We start from the raw sequence: 26,649 nt of genomic DNA, 5'->3' as shown, positions 1-26,649 counted from the left end.
TTATTAAACTAAATTTCTCTTTTTAAAAAAAAAAGGGTGCTATATTATAAAACTACACAAAGAAAACATTATGATGCAACCAGGTATGTGAATGATATTAGGACAAAACAATGTGGATATATTAGCTGGAAGAGTTAACCAGTATAATCACCTGAGATTCTCATCTCATACCTTATTTCTTTCACCCTTCAATGCTTGCTTCCTCCCTGCCAATGATAAGATGTACTGCTACTTGTCTCAAATCGCCCCTAGATTTTATTTATTTATACAGCTGGCTACTGTGATTTCTGGATTTTTAAAACACAGAGGTTACCTTCAAACACAAAAGGAAATGATATATTCCCACAAACCTAGCGATCCCAAGAGAAGAAAGACAAAACCAGTAGAAAATACTTGAGGGTTATAAACTGCATATTAAAGTTTTAGAGCTCTGGGATAGATGGGAAAGTAGCAGATGCAAAAACCAACAGGGGGGAAGATTCTGCATCAAAGCTATAAAAATATACAACCGCTTTAATGGGCAATTATTCTTTTGCATTTGTGCTCTGGTTTGAATTTGCATGAGACTGCCATATGCCCGGAGAAAGGTGTGCCATCAAAATGGATGAATGAATCTATCGTCTTCCCACTCTCCATCTCCCTTTACTCCATAACGCCACCTCTCCAAACCATGTGAACGTTTTAAGACGGAGAGATTTTAATGCAAATTCGGGTTGGAATTAGTCTGTGGATAATTTATTATAGGGAATTTTCATTTGCAAAATTCTAGGAAGCTAAAGCTATATCAACGTTACAACCATAGTTCAGCAGGATTCCCCTTGAGGGAACTCCCATCACAAGTGCTGGCCAATAAATTAGGAAGTGGCATCAGAGGTAGCATGCTGAGGTGAGATAAATAGAATCCTATATTTCAGTGAGTAAGCAATTTCAGAAGCAGAACATTGTGTGACACAATAAAGTGAAAATTTCAAATAATTTGATTTTTCCTCATTTTAAAACTTTCTTATTCAAATAAATCTTAACCATGTACATACATATATATATATATATATATATATATGGGTGTGTATGTGCGTGCATATATGGATGTATACAAACACACATTTCTCTGAATCATGTGATAATATACATTAATCCCATAAGCATTAGAATACCAAGTTAATATGCTTAAATAATAGCTAGTTGAGCCATCCATTGAGGCAGAACATTTTTGTCCCCTTAGTCATGTCAAACCAAAAAGTCCAGGTTTTCAAACTACGTTTTTGGATCATTTAGTATTTTCATTTGTAGATTATCAGAAAATTCAGTGGTGACCGTAAATATCTACAAAATGGCCCTCTTCATTTACAAAACTGTTTTCATACTGCTAGGAAGCTGCTGTTAGTTCTTACATTTATAGTATATTTTTCCATGAAGCATCTATTTGGGCTACACTATCTTCACGACAATAAAAATATGTGTAGATATTAAATTCTGTTGTTTAGAAATGAATAAATCTACATTTTGGACAAACACTTTCATATAGAATGTTCTCATTTGAAATGCATTGAAAAGGAAAAAAAAAATTTCTAATTAATGTACAAGTCTAATCACCATTCTCCACATGGAAGAGTAATTTTTCACTGTTCATTTGCTCAGTTTAATCTCAAAACTGACATAACAGAAATGCAATGGCCTATAAATCTGCTCTCATTTGTTTCTTTAATATTCATATTCCATTGAACTACAGCTGCTTGTTGCTACAGTCTATTACAACATGCAAAAGTGTCGATAAAAATATTATGAAAGGCAAGATGTGTTTCTTCATGACTGTGTGTGTCATTTATTTGCAGAAAGACAATAAATGACTCGTGGATTTTCCCTCAGCCTGCTGCTTGGTGGGCGATTAGTGATTAATTACCTTGCAGCAAATTGACATGGCACGAGGAAATTGACACAACCCTGATTAATTAACTTTTTATGGGAGATAGTTACTTACAAAACATTGCGCACCATAATTGAATCCTTTTACATAACGTCATGGTACAAAAGTTTTAGTCAAATCCAAATTAGCCAGAAGTTTCTCTGTTGTTATATATTTAGAAAAACAATGTTGGCAAGGAAGAGGACATGCAGGCATGCATTTGTGCTGAACTGCACATTTGTTTTTTTTTTTTTTGCATTACTAGGTTTCTGAAGATTCCATGTCCTCCTTAAAAGAAATAAAGTTTCTTAACTAGACGTTGAATACTCAGACATGTGCAATTACTAAGAGTATTTACAGTCACCACCGAATTTTCTGGTAATCTACAAATGAAAATACTAAATGATTCAAAAACACAGTTTGAAAACCTGGACTTTTTTGGTTTGACGTGACTAAGGGGACAAAAATGTGCTGCCTCAATGGATGGCTCAACTAGCTAGGAGCATGTCCTCCTTAAAAGAAATAAAAGTTCTTACCTATTGGTTGAATACTCGGACAAGCACAATCATAAGATAGCTGGAATGAATCACTGGGAGAAGATGGCTGCTCGTCTTTGACCCTACCATCTACCACAGAGTGAAGGTAGGATCTCTTGTGCTTCATCTCAAAAGACAACACAGTGACTAAGTTATAGATTTAGATAGGCTTTCCTCGGAACTTACCTTAAAATACTGAGGGAGCATGTGTCACACCTATTTGTGAAATTCAAAGCAGCCTCCAGAGAAGCATTAGAGTACTAGGGAATCCTCAGTTCAAAACAAAGAAATGATGACACATGCTGTTTTAACTAAGACCCAAATTGATTCCCTGTTTACTCAAATTAGTAGCCTTGGCTTGCCTTCAGGAGGTACAGTTATACTGGTTAGTTCAATAAACAGCCTCTACCATGAAAGCAATAGATATTTAGCCAAGTCAACAATGATCTAGGAACTTTCTTTGTCTCTCAGTTTACCTTTGCTTCCTGGTTCCTAAATGAACTGCAATATGTACTCGTTTTTTTAGGAAAAATAAAGTCTTAGTACCAATGGAAAATGTCTAAAAGTCTAATAGTAAGTCCTGCTAGCCAAAAAAGAAAAAAAAAGCAACTCAGTCTCTAAAGGACTTTTTAATATTAAAACTGTATAGAGAATTTTAAGTCACCTGACATTTTAAATTACTTATTTATATGTGCATGTTTATATTCATAAAATAAGGTCATAATGGAAAATGTTTGAAAAGAGTACTGGAGTTGGAGTTCAAATGCTAAGTCTATAACTTAATTTTCTCTGCCTTAGTTTCTTCATTTGTAAAATGAGGGGTAAACAGCTTCTAAGATCCTTTCCAATTCTCTACCTAGGAGTCTGTGTTGATCCTTATTCTCTGTAGTCTGAAGCTAAGCTCCCATTTTATATACTGAAAAGTGGGATCACATAAAATTTTAAACGAGCTGATCTGTTGCTCAAGCCATGCTTACTTTATATTTCCATTAAAAACATTTTTGTCCATTTTCATAAAAATCTAAGTGTGTGAGTAAACACAACCTTAGATTATGACAGGACCTTCTGCCTAGTGCTTCGGCTCAGTACCTAAATCACAGAACTTATGTGGTAGGATTTTCAGGGAGCAGCCATGCATGACTCAAAGCTGTCATTCACTTGCATACATGTGGTCATGAAACTGAAATACAACTCTCTGCATCAAAGAGAGTGGGATGAAGTAGAGAAATGAGGCAGATAAAAGATGAAAGGAAAAATGAAGGGTTCTAGGGAGTTCCTAAAAGACACTATAACCTTTTCTCCTTTGTGCTCCTCTCATATTCCATCTGGAAGCATTCTTTATGACAGGTAAAAACAAAAGAAAACAAAACTCTAGAACATTACAAGTGACACTACGAATCCTAACTTCACTTGTTTGGTTACCTGCAAATTTATTAATGGGATGTGTTGAATCAAGATTTCAGAAAATTGCTAGGCCATGTCAATCCTGGCCCCAATGTGACAAGACAGTCAAGTTCTCTACAGACTGATGGTAATGCCTATGCTATTATTAAAAAAAAAAAACGATTAGTAAGGCCATAATATTTTACCCCCAATGTACCATTTTAACAATGGGCCAGTACATTTATAACCAATGACAAATAGTACACAAACAGCATTAAGCTTTGTTGAAAAGCAGGTCTCCCTTATAACTTACTGCTCTCTACTAGTCATACCAAGGGACATTCAGAGTCAATTTATCTTAATTTATCTATTGGCACAGTTCATGGGTGCATGAAAATCTTGCCAATAGATTTATCTAGAATTCATTTTAAAGGAAAGTGACAACCTTATCTTTTTTTACCCTAGCTATATGGGTTGGTTTCCATTTGTGACAAGACATACATACTAGAAAAAAAATGCAATGTTTTATTCACCTTTTGAAACAGTAGATATTGTGTTATAACTGAAACATGTATCTGAAATAAGGCAGGTCTGAGGAAATAGTCAATGAGTTTTAACCAATAAAGATAAGCCATATGGGATCATTCACACTTCTTTTTCTTCATTATCAAATTTTGGAGGCCAAGGATGAATAGGTAACCGATCTAGATACTTGACTTGACTTTCCATTTTGACTGCATGGTCTAACTCAAAATGTTAAAGAAATATCTGCACAAGCAAAAAAAGAAATCTGTTTGCATAATCTGTTAGGCATTTGGAAACATATATCATATTTTATAGACTCGAGAAACCATACACTGGATACACAGGGTCAGCAATGCATAGGGTGTTTTTCTCACTAGTGAATGTATCCCTTTGTACATTATGTACTCCTACAGAAAATACCTAATTTAATCTAAAAGTGGTTTCGAGAGGAAAAAAGTGGAACTGTGTCAGCTTTTCAAATCATATGACATAAACCTGGATAACATCACTTCTTTTGGATGATATGGGAGTGGAGAGGAGAAATAGAACAAAAAAAAGTAAGGATTGGTTTCCTTTTAGCCAATACTCTTCAAAAGGTAGAAATATTCTCCATTTAAACACTTGAGTATTTTTAAGGATAGATGTGTTCCACTCAGAATTTTGTTATTTTTGCATTATTCTTGCTCACCACCAAAATTATTTTCCCCAGAAAAATGAATTAATTCAAAAGACATATTCAGGATGTCTTATTTCCTGAATGTGACATAATAAGGTTTTGCAGTGTGGAAGTGATATTTGTGATCTGCCTACTCAAATATATTGACAATTCCCTGCGGGCAGGATTTTTGTAACATTTCATTCTGCAAAGGGAGCATGAATCTCAATTGTGGAGTGTTTAACTTGGCAGAGCCACAGAAGGCATTTCCAAGTTACTTTCTGTTGTCTGCAAAAGCAGTAAAAGACAGACAAAAAAGCACCAGGGTAAAAATACAATGCTGAGATATATATTTAATTTAGATGAAATGACTTGTCATAACCTATTAGTTGACAAAACATGAACCAGTTTCAATTTAGTTTTCTGACGGTGTAACACAGAAACTTATACAAACAATTATTTTATTTAACGGATATACAAAATACAGGTGTAATTGTTAAATCATTCATGATCTGATAGTTGCCCTGGACAAGTAGCAACCGTCTCTCAAGGTAGGAAATATCACAAATGAGATAAATTATCTACATGGTCCCAGCCTGGATTTCCAAATGAATTACAGGACTGCTAGAGCTTCCTAACAGAAGATCATCTGGTTGGCAAATTGTATAAATACTTTATTTATTCAACTTGCACATCAATGTTCATTCTCTACTAAAGTCCTGCTCTTGTGTTCCAATGACTCAGAGATAAACCTGGATCTTCAGAGGACATTTCTATGAAGTAGCTTAGATACTTCCTACAAAATAGGAAAGGCTTTTATATGTGGTCCCAGTGACAAACTGTGTGGAATGAACAGAGTTTCAATGTTGCTACAGCTTGCTTTGGCACCTTTATGCTTGTAGGATGCCATCAAACTTTGAAAATTAGTTATCAGAGGTCAGAAACCATGCATTATCTATGAGAACAGAATCTCTCGCAGCTCTGGCATCAAACTGGTATACAAAAAACTATTTTATTGAGATGGTCATATGTGAAAGCATATCTGTAGGTCATGGAACTGCTGGCTAGTGGTCTAAGCTCACAAACCTCATGGGGACCATCAGACCTTGTAACTTCAGTGACCTTGAGAAAGCATCCAGGCTTTTGCATGAAGAGATGCAGGGGGCATCTCAAGATTCCCAACCAGTGGGTATTTCTGGGGAATTACTAGATCTCTGCAGGTAACATTCCTGTAGGGTAGATTGGTCTAAATTCAGGAAAAACATGCACACCAGGCCACCTACCCTGCAAGGTGCATATTAGCATAAATATGTTCAAGGCCTTAAAATTTTTACCTTATACTACTAACACTGTATGGTGCTATATTTCCTGCACATCAATCCAAGTTTACAGCCTGAGATTAAGAGTTGACTTGTTCTCCTCTTTAAAATCCACATCATTTCTGAAAAACAAGTCAAGTACAATCAAGTGGCAAAAATTCATAGCAATGGATCTTGTTAATATGCTTTTCAAACTGATTAAAGACTTTCCTATTTCCAAGTAAGGGCCAGTAGAGGATGAAAAATGACAGATACTTAAATTTTAAAGCAATAGCAAACAGTTGGTTGATCCACTTAAGAAAACGTGAGCATTAAAAATACTTTCTGTCAACAGTATCACAGGACCAAGGGTTTCCAGGGAATTTCCGTGAACAACTGCCTCACTGCCTTTCAAAAACATCTCGTCTTTACCTTGTTGTTTTCTGGCTGCTCATGAGCTAGAATCCCAGGGCAACATAGTTTATTGTTTTAATATCTGTCTGACACAAAGCAAAAGGATTCTCTGGTGACTCCTTATCTGTCATATGTATTTCTGTAAAAGAAATATCAAGACAAATAAGATGTTTGAGGGCAGACCATGGGATAGTACTTCTGCGACTGGCTGTCTTTTAAAGAAAAAAAACAAAACATGAAAATATAAATGACACCATCGATATTGAGATTAATAACTTCAGCAGAAAGAGAGCTGGGTATCAATCATTTTAACATATGATTTCTTATACTCAGACCTTGTCTCTAAAACAGCTGTTAAGACTTAGCTAGCCTTTTAAATGTCCTAAAATTGGGACAACTTGGATACCATTAAGACTTGCTAAAACAGAATGACATCAGATAAAGGAGTAACACACTTGAAAAATGAAGATATACAAATGAGGCCATCTAGATGACAGACATTCAGGGGATAGTGAACTAAGGGACTTTAATTTTAAATTGTATTTTTTTTAAATAACATGAAAAACAAGAGATACAACAGAACATAGAGATGTCAAAAGAAACAAAAAGTGACTTCCTAAAAATAATATTTTTTGAGATTCATAAACTTATTATGACTTCTAATAAAATGATCCTATAGAGGTAAGAGATTTCAATTTAGAAACTCAATTTCTTTTTTTTTATCCTTCTACATATGTGGAAAATGGACACTTGAATGAAATGACACTAACATGCATTTGTGGTAAGGAACATCTGCACACACAAAACACTAACTACCACTGTAACAACAAATGCCTAATCACTATGCCTTGGCCCTGTGCCAAGCTGAAGGGAGGTGCCCGTTCAAGTGTGACATATTTCAATGTTAAGTCTGATCCTTTTCTATTAAGCACCTGGAGAGGGAAGTTAAATAGGGCAAACAAATTAGCATGATGCTATGAAATGGGAAGAAGGTTGGAGAATTATTACTTACTAGTTAGGTCATAAATCAGCCTTTAAAAAAGAAAACAAAAAACTTCAGCTCCGTTGATAGAAAGTCATAGAGTAAATTACATTTTGGAGATAGTATCCTGAATCAAAGGCTCTTTGTGACAAAGAATGACTGAAAACAGTGGTACTTGTTAAAAATAGAAAACAAAGCAAAAACAGAAAAAGATACCGAAAACAAGAAGGTGGCTCATCATGACCATTGAATTTGAAATTGATATGATTCCAAGAGAAACGTGAACAACTCCAAGAATGGATCAGAAAAAAAAAAAAACCCTGCTAAGAATCCATTAGTACAATGCATAATCATAGCACAAGAAGCAAAGCATATCAATAAGTCTCCACTATACATTTACAGTGGTGCAAAAATATAGAGGGGATGGCTTTAAATTGACATGATTATGAAGTAATTATGATCATGGGGAAATAAAGGTTTGACCCATGTCATATACACATACCCCACCCTTGTCCTTACTAAACTCTAGTGACTCCTTACAGTTTTCAGGATCAAATATTAAATCCTCCTCTTTGGCAATCAATGCCCTTCCTAACCTGTCCTTTTCCACCTTTTCCAGTCTTCTTATACCTTCTCATAACTTATCCCACCTCCCCATTTATTCTGTGATACAATGACATTGTAATTCTTAATGTTCCTAGAATAAGACACTCCCCCCAGCTCCAAGCATTTTGACTGGCTATCCCCCATGCCTAGTATGTCCTCTACCCTCATCTTTTCCTTGTTTTTGTTCAGTTGTTCAGTCATGGGGCCTTTGTGACCCCATGGGCTATGCTGTCCATGGCAATGATAATGGAGTGGTTTGCCATTTCCTTCTCCACTTGATTAAGGCAAAGAGAAGTTAAGTGACATGCCTAGGGTCACAGAGCTAGTAAACGTCTGAAGCAGAACTGCACTCAGACACTCCTTACTCCAGGTCAAGAGCTCTATTTACTGAGTCGTCTAGCTGCCCTTCATCTCTTCTGTGGCTTCCTGTAAATACCTGGTAAAATCCTGCCTTCATTCAGAGGCTTTTTCAGTGCTTAGAACAGGACCGGTGCTTAATACCTGCTTATGGACTGATTACAACTTCTCAGTGCCTTAAAAGACTGTTTTCATGATTGGCTATGGCTAAAAGATGTCATCCCCTAGTGGATCAACCTTTTGTGTTAAGCCTCTGTACACTTAACTAGACTGATAGACAGATGACAGAAAAACAAATCTATCACTGGGCTCATTATTAAAATCTTTCCAGTAACATATTTGTGGTCTACTGAAATAGCATTATAGACTATAGGATCACCTCCACATCATAATGGGACTTAAGAATAACACCCCAAATATAAGAATCTAAAACTAGGAGACCTGCTGTTCTATCTAATCCAATATTTTGATTCTGATACAAGCACCACAGGAATTATTATAGAAAGTCATGTCTCATCAACTTAAAAGGGTAAGGATATACAATGAATGTCAACATCCAAGTGACCTCTGTGTTGATTTTTTTTCTCCATGTATTTATCTCAACCCTTTTGCGTGTAAGCACTTTCTCTACTAAAGTGGTGACTGCAGTTTACTTGCTAATATAGACTCTGAGCAAAGTCAGTTGGATTGATGAGACAATAAGCCGAAGAGTTATGGGGAAGTAATAGGTGTTTGTTTGCTTTTATGAAAACGAAGGCTTTAGAGAAATGCTAAAAAAAGTGCCAGATGAACTGATGTAGAGGAATTGGTGTGAACAGCCCAATAAAAGAGCTTTAAGAGGAAAGTCAGAATATAGGAAACATAAAAGAAATAAAGAAAATAGAGGTGGGGGAAAGGAAAGGAAAGCACAATTAGATTTTTTTTTGGTAGCTAGATAGCTCTGCTTAGAGTAAGTATGTTATTCTCCAATGGATCTTTTCTTTCATCAATGTGGTTATTCCTTCTAAAGATGACTGTAACCAATCCATGCTTGCCCATTTGGTATGTCTCATCCAGATGTCTTCACACAAGTACAACACAGAATATCATTCCAAATGCCAGAGGCCTTTCTCATTTTCTTTTGAGACATCTTAAAGATAACAAGATTAGCATGTACAATATACACCAGTAATCCTTATTTCTTACAATTTCAACCAGTCCATCTTGTTTTCAGCTCAAACGTTTCTTTTACGATATCCCAAGAAGAGTCAAGAAACGTGGCCCATGGGCAATATGTGGCCTTGAGTTTATATTAAATTAGATATTAATTTAGATTAAATTATATTTGGAAATAGTTAACATAATAAGTAAGGAATCAATAAAACATAGATAATATGACATTTTAAAACTAAGTCAACGTGTGGCACTCAGGAATTCTTATGTGTGGATTACTGACCATTATTTCTATTTGAGTTTTACACCACGATAAATCACTTGTCCTATCTTATTCTTTGCTTATGATGTATTTCAACTTGTTCACACCAATCATATGCCTCTTCAGCATCCCTTCCATGATCCACAACTTTTCACTGTAGACTGCAGTGCTACTTTGTTCATAGTCATATAGCAATATGAATATATGAATATGAATATAAAAAAAATGAACCTTTGTTTCAAGGAGGTACTTTGAGTCATCAAAGACTTTCTTCAGTAGGGGAATTCAGCAATCTTCCAAAGATAATACAGGCATCTCTCTCCTTCATCCTTAATTCTGGGTGCACAGCTCACCATCCATTTGTAGTATTTGCCCAGTGTCAATGTGTATATAGATAGATATGTACAAACACACGTGTGTATATACGCATAAATCATATGAGTATATATAATATAAATGCAAAATATAAAAACACACATATATTAATAGATGAGTTCTACAGAATGACTATTCAAGTATATTCCACGGTTTGGATGTTACAAATCTTTTATCCGCTTAGCGTTTCCATTTCAGAGTGATTATGATTTTCTCTCAGGAGGCTATGTAGTGATCTTGGATTTGATGCAATCAACCCAGTGTCAGCCACAAACAGTATTTGGAGGGCTTCATCATTCCTTCTCACCTCAGATTCTGACTTGATTTATTTTATGACAATGGCAAACATTTTTGGAGAGCATAAATCTCTCAGTTGTATGCCTCAATTGACATTATCGATCCAGAGGATCATCTTAGTTATAGCATCATCTTCGAGAAATTTGTGATATGCTGGAGAAAGCCTTTAAGGCAGTCATTTACTCTACCAAATCAAATAAGCTCTTTTTTTTAAATACTCAGGAAGCACAGTGGCATCTTTCTATTTTCTAAAACTTGATGGAAGTTGCACAATGGAAAAAGATAAGTTTTATTATGGAATATTGTCTATAAAAGCTTATCTCTTCCTTTCTAGTAATCTAAGGAGAATTCCCTCAAGACATGATTAGATTATTCTTGGACAAGAAGCATTTATCATGGGCAAACATTTTCTGTGTGCAAGGAACTGTGCTTAGTATTAGAGATACAATGACCAAAACATGTTTCTTGGCTTCAAGGAGCTCACAGTCTAATGGAAGAGACAAGATATAAACAACTATTATCATACAAGGTATATACAGAGTAGATGGAAAGTATCTCAGAGAAAGATACCTGCAGTGGAGGTGAGGGCAGGGAAGGGGGGAAGCTCTTGCTGAAGGAATTGGAATTTAGTTTTAACAGAAGCCAGTAAGTAAAGTTGAGAGAGGGCATTCCTGGCATGCTGTGTAGTCACCGAAAAGAAACCAAGTCAAAAGATAAGAGTAGAGTGTAAGAATACTGGGAAGACAGGAAGGAGCAAGGTTGTGAAGAGCTTTGAATGAAATCTTGCAAGCCACTGGAGTTTCAAGAGGATCGGTTTGACAGCTGAGTGGAGGATGAACAGGAATAGGGAGAGACCTGAGGCAGGGAAACCAACGAAAAGCTTTTGCAATAGTCCAGGTGTGAGATGATGAGAACATGAATCAGGTTTGTGGCTGTGTGACAGGAGTTAAGAAAAGAGAATGGAATGCTGTCAATGTAGAAACAAGAAGACATGACAATAAATTGAGTAGGTGGGGTGAAGGCGAATAAAGAGGCAAAGATGAGAGCAAAGTTATCAGCCTACTTGACTGGGACACTAGTGGTGCTCTCCACAGTAACAGGGAAGTTAGGAAAATGGGGGGGGGTGTTAAGGAGAAAAAAAGTGCTAACTTCCATTTTCAACACATTGAGTTTGAGATGCCTACAAGACATCCAGTTCATAATGTCCATAAGGAAATTGTCTGCAATAATTCAATGTTAGTGCTTTAAAAAAAAATTGCCCAAACCTTTGCTTTCATAAGTATAGAAGGCTAGCTCCCAATGAGGAAATTCCATCTCCCCATGTAGATTTACAACTGTTCTGCAGTGTAGCATTGTAAAGAGTTGACTGAGATCCTTAAAGGTTAAGCCCAAAGTAAAATACAGAGCATGCATCAGAAGCAGAACTTGAACTCATATTTTCCTACCTCTGTGGACAGCTTCTATCCATTAAGCCACATTTTATCAAGTTTCGGCAACTAGGAGAAAACACAGCCAGTGATTTCCTAGAGCAGAGATGAATAAAATGGTAGCTGAATTGGGGGTGGGGAATGTCAGATGACTCTCTAGAAAATAGATTCAATTCAAAGCTTGAGAGTTACAGGCCTGGAACACAGACAGGAAAAGATTCTGCTTCCTTGGGAATTAGAAGCTTCAAAGTGTTGAACTGTGAGTGGAGCAAGGCTGATAATAAAATTCTCAGTCAGGTCCTTAATACTAAAAGGAAAGTGACAGTCGAGCGCTATTTGAAAATGATTGCTTAGTATGTAAAATTTTTGTCAAGGTAAAAAACATAACTTATTATGACCATAATAAAACTAAGGTGCACAGAGTTTAATCCTCTAATTCCCTCACACAATAATAGATGTTTATTTGAATTATTTGCACGACCTATGGTGGAAAGGGGAAGGGAAACCCATTGAGAAGGAAAATAATTAAGTGAATATAATAAATGTGTGTGGGGAGGGGAGTGAGGGAGGAGAGTGCACAACTAGGTGGCACAATGGGAAGAGTGCTGGGCCTGGAGTCAGGAAGACTCACCTTCTTGAATTTAAATCTGGCCTCAGACATGTAATAGCTGTATGACCCTGGACAAGTCACTTAACCCTGTTTACCTCAGTTTTCTCATCTATAAAATGAGCTGGAGAAGAAAATGGCACACCACTTTAGTATTTCTGCCAAGAAAACCCCAGACAGGGACACAAAAAGTCAGACATGACTAAAAAAATGACTGAACTAAGTCTGATAAACCCAGGGGCACCATCTTTAGAGGACAGGGGTCTCCCTTTTTCACTCTTGGATGTGGTGGTAGAAAATTAACAAGAAACAAACCAGTGGAAAGAACTCAGCTGGGAGAGATTTATGTTGGGGGACTGCGTCCCCAGATTTCACTTGTCTTTTAGTAATTTTCATGAGCATATATCAGTATTCATATTATAGGATCACAGATCTGAAAGGGATCCTGTTTCACTGATACTCTCAATTTGCAGTAGAGGAAACTGTGGCACTGATTTGTTTAGTGACCTGCCGAGGGTTACCTAGCAAGCAAATGTCTGAAGAATTGTTTTTCTCCCTCCAAGTCCAGGATTCTATCTACTATACTATGTTTTTCTCTAATGGTTTGTGGTGCCTTTCAGAAATCCTCCGGTATGCTGAAGGATGAAAATGCTCTGCAAGCACAGCTGTAAAAACAAAGCTGAATTCTTAAATCTATAGAGAGGATAGAATGTGGAGAAGAAAAATTAAAGTTAAAATAACTACCTATAAACTCATTTTCTATTACTGGAACCCAGTATAACATTTTCAATATTGAGATGAATAAAAATCAGTCATTAATTTAGACCATTAATGTATTTATAGAACCTTATGGAAGTTTTATCATTTGCCCTCCACCTCACTCCATCCCCCCAAAAGTTATGGACCTAATTTATTTGCACTTCTTCCACTTAAGTAATTTTAAGTGAATTCTTCAAGATTACTCCATAAAATTATAATCAATATATCAATTAAAATATGCTCTCTTCTTGCCCTTCAGTTTCATAAGCCAGAACGAATAATGACGCTTTTGAAAACTGATCATTTGCTTTTGCAAGAACTTTCCTATAATATCAGCTGGTTTTTCTTGTTCAAAGTGAAAATTTTAAGAGAATTAAAACATTTGATTTTTACTCTGAGGTTTCCCACAAAATAGTGCTAACAAACACTGAAGTATATAGCTTTAGTGTTATTGTATGAAAACAAATTATATTGATGGGAATATTTGTGACCGTGTAGCATATTCTTTTGTCCCTGATGGATGTATTTAGTAGAAATGCAGTAGAAAACAAAAAGGATGTTAAATTTGATTCTGGCAGGAATATTTGGATTAAAGAAACTTCTAAAGCAGATCTGCACCTGTTTCTGAAAATAGCACTTTTCTGGTGGTGGTGATCGATGACACATAATATTGCTAATTTGGGTTGGAGTTTCTCACCCATGGAATAAATTAATTATCTTCTTATATTTCAATTTAAGGAAATGGCAGAGCAAATTAACTATAGAAATGAGGCAAAATACCCTTTACCACCATTTTCATCCTTAGAAATTGAGTTAAAAACGGATATATGTAAACACACAGACACTCATGTATGCATACTGAACCACTCAACTCTGAAAATAAACTGTTAGAAAATACCAAACTCATTTCACCTCTCCTTATGGGAAGGTGCACGTACCTTATGGGCAATTACGAAAAGGGGCTAAACGTCTATGCCAGGCAACAAGGGCACACTCTGCTCAAGGAATTGTTTCTGTTGATAATCATTAAAAGAATTTAAGATATTATTATTCACTTCATGAGACAGATGGCCTTGTCAAGCACACTGGAATTTTGTTTTTAACAAGATCTCCTAGAGCATCAAATTTGATATAACATGATTCATAACCATAACTAGAGTGGGGAAGCCAGTTCTTCTTCCCAAGATGCAAAGGCATAAATAGCACTTGCTGGTCTTCACTAGCATAGAAAAAGCAGATTCTACTACAGTTTATAGTAAGAATAATTAGTTAAAATTGGAAGCTTATCAGATGGCATGTGGGGGTGAGCTACATCCTCCAATTCAACTGAGGGTACCCTGTTCGCTTTGGCTACAACAATTCCTAATTAAAACTACCAAATTTAAGCCTTGGAGAAAGTGCTATTTTTTCCCTAAGGGGTATTAAAAACACTTTAATATACAGATATATAGTTATAGATATAAATATATAAAATACTGTTTTACCTACAGAATTGTCCCCTATCAGAAACCTTATGCAGCATGTTAAAGGAATACTTCAGTGCATGTACTCCAATTTCAAAATAGGTATGTGCATATGCATACATACAAATACACACATGCACTCACACACACACACACTCACACACACACACACACACCTCAAAAAAATCCAAAACATGTATGTAAAGTTAAAAAGAAATCATTTTGGTGAGAATTATTCATACTATAATCATAGCTAATTTCAGAATTCATTTAAATAGTACGTTATCTCTTACCAAAATTTAAGTGTATATATAGTTATGGCCATTTGGACAGCTATTTGGTAGAGGGATCAAGGATCAGAGAATCCAAAGTATCAGAAGCTAAGTAAAGATCAGAGAAGATCTCTGAAATCATAATGAGAATCTAACTAAGAAACTTCAATTTACAGTTTTTTCTGGAGTTCATCAGTTATGAAAAAAAATGATTTACTCACATGTTTAAGTGATGCATATGCTACTTGTGGTTTGCTGAAAAATAACAGAAATAGGGGCCAAGCACCATACCCTTACTCTAAAGGGTCCAACTGGCCACTTACTTACATTTACAAAGGCATTTCCTATGGATTCTATCAGTTACGCCACCATCGCCTGAAGTCCTAATTCTAATAAAAAAAAGCAATAGTTTTCACATGATGGTTGTGAAAAACATATACAACAAAACTGCCATGCTGAAAGTGGCACATAGTAGATATTTCTCTGGAATAATCTGGCTAGTTTTTATAATTCTAGCTATCTTGAGTATAGACAGAAGGAGTCTGAAATGAGGGGGCTAGCTGCAAACAACCTGGAAGAAGGATAACTTTAAATTGCTCAAAGTAAGTTAACATCCTCAAGGAAATAAGGACGGCTGAATATCAGCTGAACAGCAGACCTCCATCTTGTTCTATAATGTTGGCAGGAAATCAGAGGTGTGTCAGTCGATCTCATGCTGCTTCTCTGACGTCAAACACTTGGTATAATCAAATGAGTGACGGACCTGAAGTCACAGGATTTGGAAGTGATGTGGATGGACCTCATAGAAAATACAATCCAGCACTATCACTTTACAGATGAGGAAACAGAGGACTGGAGCAGTGAAGAGATTTGCCCTAAATCGTAATACTAAACAGGCATAACTGGAACCCAGGTCTCTTGATTCCTATGTTCTTTCCGCAGCGCCAAGTTTCTTCACTATTTTAAATGAGAAAGAAGAAATCAACCCACACTTTTGGACATCTTAATTTCCTTTTTTGATGAGTTGAGTTAAATGGCAGTTAATGTTAATCAATAGCAAGAAATGTATTCTGGTACAATCTTATCAAGTACAACCAAGATATTAACTAGCTCACACTTTTTTTTTGTCTTTGTTCTTCCAGCTAGTGCAAGCGACACATGGAATAAAATTAGATAAATAAATATGTTTTCCAACTCACCTGGTACAAATTGTAAGTGACCCTACGCAGCTGACAAGTATCCATTTATGAATGGAAACGAAAATTTATTCATTCATTCAATCAACTGGGTTTTAGTCTACTTCTACTATGAGTAACATGAGTTACTTTGGAGATATGAAAAGAACAGATATAGTTTAGACCCTTAAGACACTAATGATCTATTAGTAAACGCAAAGAACAGTGGAGAATATCTGGGTGTGAATCAATTAAGGCATGGAAGACAAAGATAATATATAACTGTTTGAGCCATGTTCATTAGATTCAGAGTTAGAAGGACACTTAGAAGTCCCCTGATCCAAGGTCCCCATTTTACAGATGATCCAAACTGATGTCTAAAGAGTAACTTGTCCATGGTCACACAGATAAATGACAGAACCCCAATTTAATCCCAGGTCTTTGTTTTTCTGTCCGGGAATAATGCTGCCCCTCAGGAATCTACAGGACTATTCCAACTGGTACAGAGTTTGTCAGAGAAAGCTTTTTGGAGTTGTTGAACTTCTAACTGTCTCTTAAAGGAAGTAATATAACATGGACTGAAAGTGAGGAGCAAATAGGCACATAGCATGAGTAAGGAGGCATTTTCTGGGGGAACAGCAAATTGACTAGTTTGGCTAGAATGGAGGAACCCTATGGTTGGAAATGGGTAGAGAGAATTAGATATGATAACATCAGGAGCCACTGTGTGCACTGATGTTTGAGTGAAGGTAACTGGATAGTAGGTTCAAGGATATAGTGAAACCATCTAGAAAACCAATTCATTAATTCAGTCATGAGGTTAAAATGGATTAGAGTGGATTATTATCTGGTGGTGCAGCAGATAGAGCACCAATGCAGGAGTCAGGAGAACCCGAGTTCAAATCTCACCTCAGACCACTTGACACTCACTAGCTGTGCGACCTTGGGCAAGTCACTTAACCCCAATTGCCTCATCCTGGGTCATCTCCAGTCATCCTGGTGAATATCTGGTCACTGGATTCAGATGGTTCTGGAGAAGAAGTGAGGCTGGTGACCTGCACAGCCCTCCCTCGCTCAAAACAAAGTCAAGTGCAAGTCATGTCATTATTCTCTGACGGCATGGTCTTCTTCGGCAACGAAGGACGAACACACACAGCTAGTAAATGTCAGAAGCCATATTTGAACTCACAAAGATGATTCTTCCTAACTCCAGTCCCAGCACTCTATCCACTGTGCCTGGGTATTAACCTAGGCAAGTCACTTGACCCTGGTTTGCCTCAGTTTCCTCATCTGTAAAGAGAGCTAGGGAAGAAAAAATGACAAACTACTCCAGTGTCTCTGCCAAGAAAATTCCAAATGGCGTCATGAAGAGTCAGACAGGACTAAAATGACTCAACAACAATTATCTAGAAGCATAGAAGGAAAGGGTCAGGTAAAGAAAACATAATCACCAACAAATCTGGAAGTCCTGAAAGCTAAAAGTAGGAGACAAAGAGTAACATGAACTTGAATTCCACATTTTCAAATTTCAGTGTCTTTTGGGATGATAGTATAATATCCTTGATGATGAGAGGAGATCGGAAGTTTTGCTTATTTGAGAAAATTATCATGTGTTGATATCCTTTAGGAAAATGGATACAGGGGTTCAGAGTGAGAATGACTGGTCTAAAGATGAAGTTTTGGGGAGTCCTTTCATGTAAGCAGCTGAAACCACAAGAGTGGATGAGCTAGCTTCTTTAAGGAATACCCATATAAATTCATTGTATTTGAATAGAAGAAATCCTTTGGTGCCCTCATCTCTTCCACTGAAATATTATAGACATTACATTGCAAAGTTTTAATGAGGGAATGGGTAACAAAGAAGGATGGTAGACCAAGTGTAGAGTACACCTCCGTTCCCAGAAGTTTATTCATGAAAGTTAAGGGGACATGGGATATAGTTGGAAGGGGTGACAGGGTTTAGTGAATTATATTTAATACTAGAAAGTAAGAACTCAGTGTAGGGTGAAAGGTTTAAGATACTAAAGGGATAAATATGGGAAGAGTGCCTCTCATGAAGTGAGAAAAGATGAGGTCAAATCATAGGTGGGACTGTTGACATCTTCACAAGGAATGCACAGAAATGAGTAAGGAAGCTTATATCTGGTGATAGAAGACTATCTTTAGTACCTGAAAGGAGATAAAAGAAAGCATTTGAGATAGAGGATCTGAAGATGTGCAATAGATCATGTGGTCCTATGAGGCCCAGTATTCCAGCAACAGTGAAAGCACCTAAAAATAGTGGTGGTTCAGGGATGTTTAGTTCTAGGATTATTTCTAGGGATACTTTACACAATGGGTGTAGACATGGAGAAAAGAGAGTAAAAAATCTAGAGCAAGGGGCGGGGTGGGGAGACAGGATTGCTTCTGTAGGAAGACCCAGGTTTAAATTCTGGCTGTCATTTTACAAAGTGCATCTTTGGAGGGAGCATCCACCCATCCATCTCAGTATAAATGTTGAGGATTACATACTTGTTTTGTCAGTTGAGAATGACAAAGTTTTCTACAACAGCAGCACTAAAAATAATAACAAAAAACCAGCAAAAAACTGAATTTCTCAAAACCTTATGTTAACTTGAAGAATACCTACAGGGCATAATCTATTCTCTTCTATTAGACTGCGTTAATATGAAGACACTGTGGAGACTGTTAGTTACCAGGAAGGCCTCTACCCAACCAAATGGATCAGTGACGTTATGCAGTCAGTTCAAAGCTTAGACGGACAGCAGGAAAGAACTTGAGTGATAGCAGCTTTAAGTAAAATAGTAGCTATATTAAATATAGCTTCTAGTAGCTATATGAAAAACCCTGGCCACTTGTGTTAGCATTGCTAGTGACTGTTATAGCGGGAAGAATTTTGGGTTGGAAATCACAGGTTCTGAGTTTGAATCCTGTCTCCCACTTGTGACAACCAGAATCTCTCCCTGCTGTCTCAGTTTCATAATTTAACAAATCAGGAGATTGGACTAGGTGTTCTCTAAGGTCTCTTCTGCTCTATAACCATAACTATGACTGTCCATCATGTTCATTAAGGAAGACTGACATAGCAAATTTACCTAGTTTCATGTCATTTTTCAGTCAGGTCAAATTCAGGCATTATCATCAAAGTCATTATTACTTACTGTCATGATGGATATTTGCTGACTTGATTATACATCTAATCAGTGGGAATCAGCAGTAAAGAAAACACGCTAAAGAATTGCTTATCGCATTTAAAACAAACTCAATTGTTTTTACTTATTCATATTTGATTTGATCCTTATCATTGTGTTATGCCATGGGTGAGTTTTTGTTTGGCTTTCCCCTCAACCTTTCTTTTAAAAAAAAAAAAAAAGAAAAATATTTTAATTTTCAATTAAATGTTGTCTTTAAGAACCTCCTTGGCTGAAATAGTTGACAGAGCAAAAATATGTTTGTTTGTTTTTTTCTGCTTTGGAAGCTGTATCTCTTTAATAGTCCAAAAACATTTTAGAAGGGGATAAAAGAACAGCAGTATGTTGAGACCCAACTTTTTCACTAAAAATGGAAAATTCTGTCACAATTACATTTTAGCTAATGACTGGAGGTCATATAAGCACAGATCCATGAAGAAGAATGATGTAAACATACCGTTATAAGGACTACATACCTAAGCTGATGTTTTCCCTAGGCACTTCTCACTAGCTCCACAATTTATTATTGAACATCCAGTAGAACAGAATCCTTCAATCAACCATTTTTTGGCACTTTTAGGGGGAGTCTACTTAAAAGTGTTCACTTGTTCTAAAAATTCATTTGCTGCCATATCAGAGGGTGCCAAAAAGTTTCTGGTCAACACATAATGTAAGACTCAGGGTTTTTTGTTTTGTTTTTTGCCAATTAGATGCTAGAGATGTGCTATACCAAGTTTTTCCATCTCCCTTCTCACTCCCACACCATCCCTGCCTTCAATAAAACATGTTCTTAGATCAGAAGATATTTTTTAATTATTGCCTCCTCCTATTCCCAACTTTCTCAGGAACTGAAGTGAGTAGTGTTTTGGACAAGATTTACAGTTTGATTATATGTCCTGGGGGATCATGGAAGGACAGTGGGGAGGAAACTGACTGTATCACTTCTGCCTAGAGATGTTTTTCATGTCTAGAAGAATGTCTTAAATTTAAATGGGGAAGACTGGAATCTGTTTGGAGGGTACATCTTGAAGGAGCCTGTGCAAGGATGAGAGACTTTTCCCCAACTCATTCATAACTGAGAAGTGAGTTTTCCTCAAGTAGCTGAAGAACTGGTTGTTGTTGTTTTTTCCTGTCAAGATAACTCAAGAAAATTAAAAAGGGAGGGAAAACAGAACATATGCTCTTGAATACATCCTTCCAGCAAGAAAATGACCACTGGATACAAGGTAACCTATTCTGCCTAGTCTGGAAAGGGTCCCTTTGTGTCACTGTGCTTGGTGGTCACAATACTGAGGAATACCCTGTTCTTACTTTATGTATATAGCTAACACTGAAAAAAAAATTGTTTTTGTGTGTTATCTCCTGATGTTAGGAATTCTCCATCGTCTCCAAATGATTTCAGTTGCTTCTGGGTTTTTAACAATTTCAACTGAAGACGTTTTTCTCCTTAGTGACTGCTTACAACTTCCTGGCCCATCGAGAAGTCTCCATTGGTTTCTTCAGGCTCGGCAGTTCATTGACGATCTGGAACTGCAGAGTGGTACAGATTGGCAATTCCTGGCCCCAACCTTTGCCATCACAAATCTCAGGCTGCTGCCCTTCTGGAGCTGGTGAAGAGATCTTCAAAGAGGAAGAATGCATCTAGAGTTTGTTCTGAGCCATGTCACTGAAGAAGTCCATTTTCTGAATGACTGTCTTCCTTTCCATTATTTTGGTCAATACTTTGCAGTGAATATATACATTGTATGAAATGGATGATACGGTCTCAGACTAAAGCTAAGAATGAGAGTCTCCTTGAGAAGGGACTTATTATGAGGAATAAGGATAAGGTGAGAGGACCCCACGGCCCAAATAAGCAAAGACAGCTTTTGCTTCAGCCCACATTAAGAATTCCAGGGACATTTGTAGTCATGGAGCTAGGTTTGGGACCTACTTTCAGTATAACCAGAATGGATCCTTCCCACCCTCTCCACCCGGACAGGGCTCCTCTCCCCTAGTCACTATTAAGGGAGGCATGAATGCTTTGGTATCAGTCTTGTGATCTAACTGCCCTATTTATTGAGACCCACCCTTACCTGGACTCCTCCCATGCTGAAGAGTCATGAATAGATGGAGCCATCTCCAAAGGCTAGCTGAGCCTGAATCTTAACAGTTTGGGCCTGTTACTCTTTTTTCCAGATTGAATAGAGGCTGAAGCAATTCCTATTTCTTATAGCACTCACTCAGAACATTTGGTAAAACAGCCTTGCAAAGTCCCACTTGCCAAGGAAAAGCAACATTTTTATAAATGGCAAATAGGCTGTTGATTTGGGATGCTTCACTTTCTTAATACCTCCTGAAAGGAGGATAGTTTAGCATACTATATTTATGTAGTATCAATTTTATTTTATTTTATTTTTATTTGTAAGGCTGTGAGAGAAGGAAGGCAAAGGGCTGTGGTTCCTCCACCATTGGGAGATAACATCTGCGATAACAGAATGAAATTGATGTCTAGACTATGAGGAATCAGACGGGGATGATAATGAGGAGAGTGAATAAGATGCTACAGAAACAGAAAAAAGCATGCTAATGATTATCACCTTAACCTGAACGAGAGCTAGAGTGGGGTAGGGAAGGGAGAGGAGGGGAAACTTACATGGCAGGGAAGGTGATTTGACTCATATTTATGTCACAAAACAAAAATAGAGCCGCAACACTGGCTTACTTGTGGAAGTGTATACTAGTGAACTGGGGGCACTGTACACAGAAGATCCCTCCTGGTTTGCCTGGCACAACAGCACCGTGCCTACGAGAGAGAGAGAGAGATGGTATCTGGTTTTGGAACACGCACACTAAACCTGAGGCATTATGTCAAATTAAAAAAAAAAATACAGCCATATACCAGTGTTCATGGGGCAGTGAGGACCAATGAGATTGTCTGCTCGTGGGTCTTATACTCTGGAGATCTCAATGAGTAATTCTCAAGAAAAAGAGGAAAGTATTTCTGCCCAACCCGGCCCACCAAGCAGGAATCATCATTTTGCAAATTTTGGAGACCTGCTTTCCAGCAACCCTGTTAAGCTAGCCTTTCAAATAAGTACAAAGAGAATTTTTTTCTGCCTGCAGAGCTCTATTGGACTTTTTCCCCCAGGAGGTGCAGAGGTAAGATGATGAACCAATTTGGCATTTATTACTTTTACCTGGACAACATAAACAGCTAGTCCTACTGAGCAGGTAGCTTTCTATAAGACTTTTCCTATTACGATTTCTACTCATTGATAACCTAGGCCAGCTCTCTCTCTCTCTGAATCTCCTGTTTCAGCTGAAGAGTCTGGCCAAATAACCTTGTGGATAAAGGGTGTAAGTGAGCATTCTTCCTCTTCATTCATAGGGCTCTTGTCCCTGGTCTAATTGAAAAGATAGCAGATAGCAGGCATATCACTGGCCCCCTTCCCCAAATGATTGACATCTCAGACACTCCTGTTTTTATGACATGTTTGAAATTGTTTGATCAAATACTGATCAGTTCAGAAATTCTTCAGGAATTATTTTGCCTCCTTTTACCACTGCAAACAAAAAGTGGAGATGTTCTGAAGATTTTGAAAAGCATTTTATGTATTTTTAACCTATTATGGACAATGAAAAGGCATTCCTAACATTCATATTACCTTCCCTGGGTGGATAAGCTCAACACTCCCAGTCTAGTTTATTCCTCCATTACCACGAAAAAAGAAAGGAAGTTAAAGCTACCTCAAAAAAGTCCATTTATTACAAATGTTCAGCTGAAATAATGAGTTCTTCTGTTCCTTGAAGTCTCACCCTAGGACTGAAATCTCAAACCACAAAATGACCACAAAACCTTTAAGTTCATAGAACAAAGTTCAATTCAAAAAATTCTTTCCTCAGCAACTTTTTTTTTAATAGCTTCAGGTAAATTTGGATATGAAAAAGGTTTTCTGAAGGTAATTGGGAGCAAGAAGAAAACAGACTTGGAGGGCATGAAAGCCCTGCTTTTGCCTGTTAATAATTTGTTTTTGTCAGTTAACATGAGAAATGAAAAGGATAATGGTGAGGGGCAGGGAGAGATAAATAGGGGAGTATAATTTTGAACTGCAGAGTGGAAATGGTTAAGATGACTGGCTAATGTGAATGTGTCTCATTTGATATGATCCAAGCTTTCTTAATTTCACAATTCCTCAACTTTCACTCTTTATGGATCCATCTTCCCAAAACAAGGAATGCCTAAAATTCCCAACCTACAGATCAATACCATTAAAAATCAAATATAGCTTTTCCACATCCAGATTTGCAGATAATGAGAAAAAGGGATCAATGTGCAGAATGTTGGCTGACCAACCAAATTCCATTCCTTTCCCTTATTACTTGAGATTTCAGACTTTGGCAACTCAAGAAGGATGGTTGTTGAAATGGAGTTAATTTCATTTGCTTGTTTGTTTGTTTTTTTGGTAAACATATTATTTTGAGGTCCTAGACCTTAGGTTGTCCAAATACTAATCCCAATTCATTAGTTAAAATCTTTCCCTTCTCTAACTATATTCCATTAATGTTATATCACAGAATATAACTATAAAATGGAGTTTTTAAAGGTCTAATTTTTCTTCACTTGCCATTTTTTCTGCTTCCATTCTGCATGACCACTTTAAAAAGTGATGTTGATTTCAAATCAACCAGAAGGAATATACTTTTTTTTCAGAAAGGCTCTCTACTCTAAATGTACTCCCTTCCACTAAACAAAACCAGTTTGTCTTATATGCAATCCTATCTATTTTAAATATTACTGTCAATACTTATAACTAGAATTTTCAGAAGTCAGTAGGATTCACTTTAATGAGAGGTAAAGTTTCTTGAGATACGTATGTTTCAAATTTAAAATAATCTATTTGTAGTGAAAATATCCAGGAGATTTAATTATTCGACAATAAGGTCCTGAGGGGACATGCCAATATCCTGGATACAATTTACAGAATCCCAATAGAGTGAAATATAGGATTTCTGATAGAATGCTAAATCCTAGCAGAATATAATGAAACCTTGTTCTTTTTCCTCTGTTGTGTTTTATAAGAAACCATATTTGAATAAAGTTCTTCAGATAACTTCCTATCACAAACACATACAGGCGCATTCATGTGCCCATGCATGCATGCGCATGCACACACACACACACACACACACACACACACACACACACACTAGCCTTATGCCATAAAACTGACCTTTGTAAAATAAAAATCAACATCTGCCACAGGGCTCAGTTTTTCGATTACCTAAACATGCTCTCCCATCCAATTTATAATGTACTTATGTATTCAGTTAAGACCTCTGTGACCTTTTATCACAAAAAAAAAACCTTGAAACTCAACAAAACTAAACAGAAAAAATAGTATTTAATATTAATGTAATTTGGAATATTTTATTTTCAAAAAGAAGTCAATTGGGCAAATATGTATATATAAGATTTCCAGTTAGCTATTCTACTTTGAAAAATATATGGAGAGATTTTCGTCACTTTCCATGACTACACTTGGCTCTTTTCTCAGCTTAATTTTGCTGATTAGAACTTAAATATGAAAACCAGGGCTACAGATAAACAAGTTAAATCCTTTCGGCTAGCTTTTTAAAAATCTACATTTTGTATCTTTTTCAAAGTCTTTCATTCTGATTTCAAATGAAAACCTGCAATATGGATAACTGGAAATGACAAAGAAAGAAATGTAACAAATCATAATTGGTGTGGATGCTGGAGATTATTCCCATAATAACCACCAACATTCTAAAGGATGGAAAAGTACAGAAAGGAGACAGGAGAATTTGGGATTATTTGGATTAGGAGAATGTTAGTCATGGTTACCTGAAATTAGCGCATGAAGAAAGGAAAAGGAAACGCTTGGAAGCTAAGCTTAAATGGAGTGATGTAATCAGCAGACAATAGTGACAAAAGAATGAAAGTGAGCCTAGGCACCCTACTCTGAGAGGGCACCAAGAAATCTGAGCCCTAGAGCTCGAGTCTCATAGGTTATCTAGGCACTCAAGTATTTAATGAATTTAGCTTGAAGGGCTCAAAAAGAAATTTTCAGTTGGTCCATACTAGTCATATTTACTTAATTTTTGAATCTTATGTTGAGTAATTTATTTGCTAAGTGACTTAGGGATCCATTGTCATTTTCTGCGAATTTGGTGAGGGAAGACTGAGTCAACCCAAGTAAATTCATAAGGGTGAAATTCTGCCAGGTGAGCAAAATTCCAATTTACCTGACAACTTAGAAGGAAAGAAAATAGTGTTATTCCATAAGCATCATCCTATGTCTGGGTACTTAGGGTATACACTGCAGAACATCAAGTTACCACATGTGCTGACAGTACATGTATTAAATTCCCTGCTTTTCTCTACTTAATACCAACCATGAAAATATGGTGGTCAAAACAGACATGGAGTAGTGGAAAGACATTGGATTTGGGTTTAGAGTCCAAACTGGTTTGAATTCTTCCTCTTCTACTTACTGCCTACATAACCTTGGGCAATTTTTCAGGTACTTGGCTTCATTATCTCACAACAGGAGAAGGTGGAACTAAATGATTTATTTCTAAAGTCTACTAGTTCCTATGATAAAGAGATGTGGAATTATGGGAGCACAATGTTGCACACAAACTCAGAAAAGATTATAACATTAATGAGTTTCAGTTAAATCCTTTTTTTTGTTACAAAGGAAAATTCTGTGGTAGTCATCCACGTAAGCACATGTACATGTGTATGTGTGTGTGTGTGTGTGTGTGTGTGTGTGTGTGTGAGAGAGAGAGAGAGAGAGAGAGAGAGACAGAGACAGAGAGAGAGAATGAATAACTGGTGTAAAAAATAAAACCACCACTACCACAAAGTCATCTACAAAACTCTTCCTTTCCAGTACTTATGAGAGAAAAAGAATGTCTCCAGTATATAACTTGTTTTGGAAATTGAACTCCTAAATGGGCTGCTTGAAATACATAACAGTCAATGACACCTTCCTCTTGTGTTC

The 26,649-nt window shown here is 36.8% G+C and overlaps 1 protein-coding gene across 15 annotated transcripts in view; it reads right to left on the bottom strand.

Annotated features, from left to right (window-relative positions):
• RBFOX1 (RNA binding fox-1 homolog 1) overlaps positions 1 to 26,649 on the bottom strand; it is a 377,245-nt gene that overhangs the window by 57,568 nt on the left and 293,028 nt on the right. For 10 of the 15 annotated variants that reach the window (XM_072608545.1, XM_072608523.1, XM_072608534.1 and 7 more), the window contains one exon: positions 22,344 to 22,424. The exons of the other annotated variants lie outside the window; for them this stretch is intronic. In XM_072608545.1, coding sequence (XP_072464646.1) covers positions 22,344 to 22,424 — 81 coding nt within the window. The remainder of the gene's footprint in view (positions 1 to 22,343; positions 22,425 to 26,649) is intronic. 15 annotated transcript variants of the gene reach the window in all.

Source organism: Notamacropus eugenii, chromosome 1 (assembly GCF_028372415.1).
Source record: "Notamacropus eugenii isolate mMacEug1 chromosome 1, mMacEug1.pri_v2, whole genome shotgun sequence".
NCBI classification, from domain to species: Eukaryota; Metazoa; Chordata; class Mammalia; order Diprotodontia; family Macropodidae; genus Notamacropus; species Notamacropus eugenii.
This window is presented reverse-complemented; position numbering and strand designations above follow the sequence as displayed.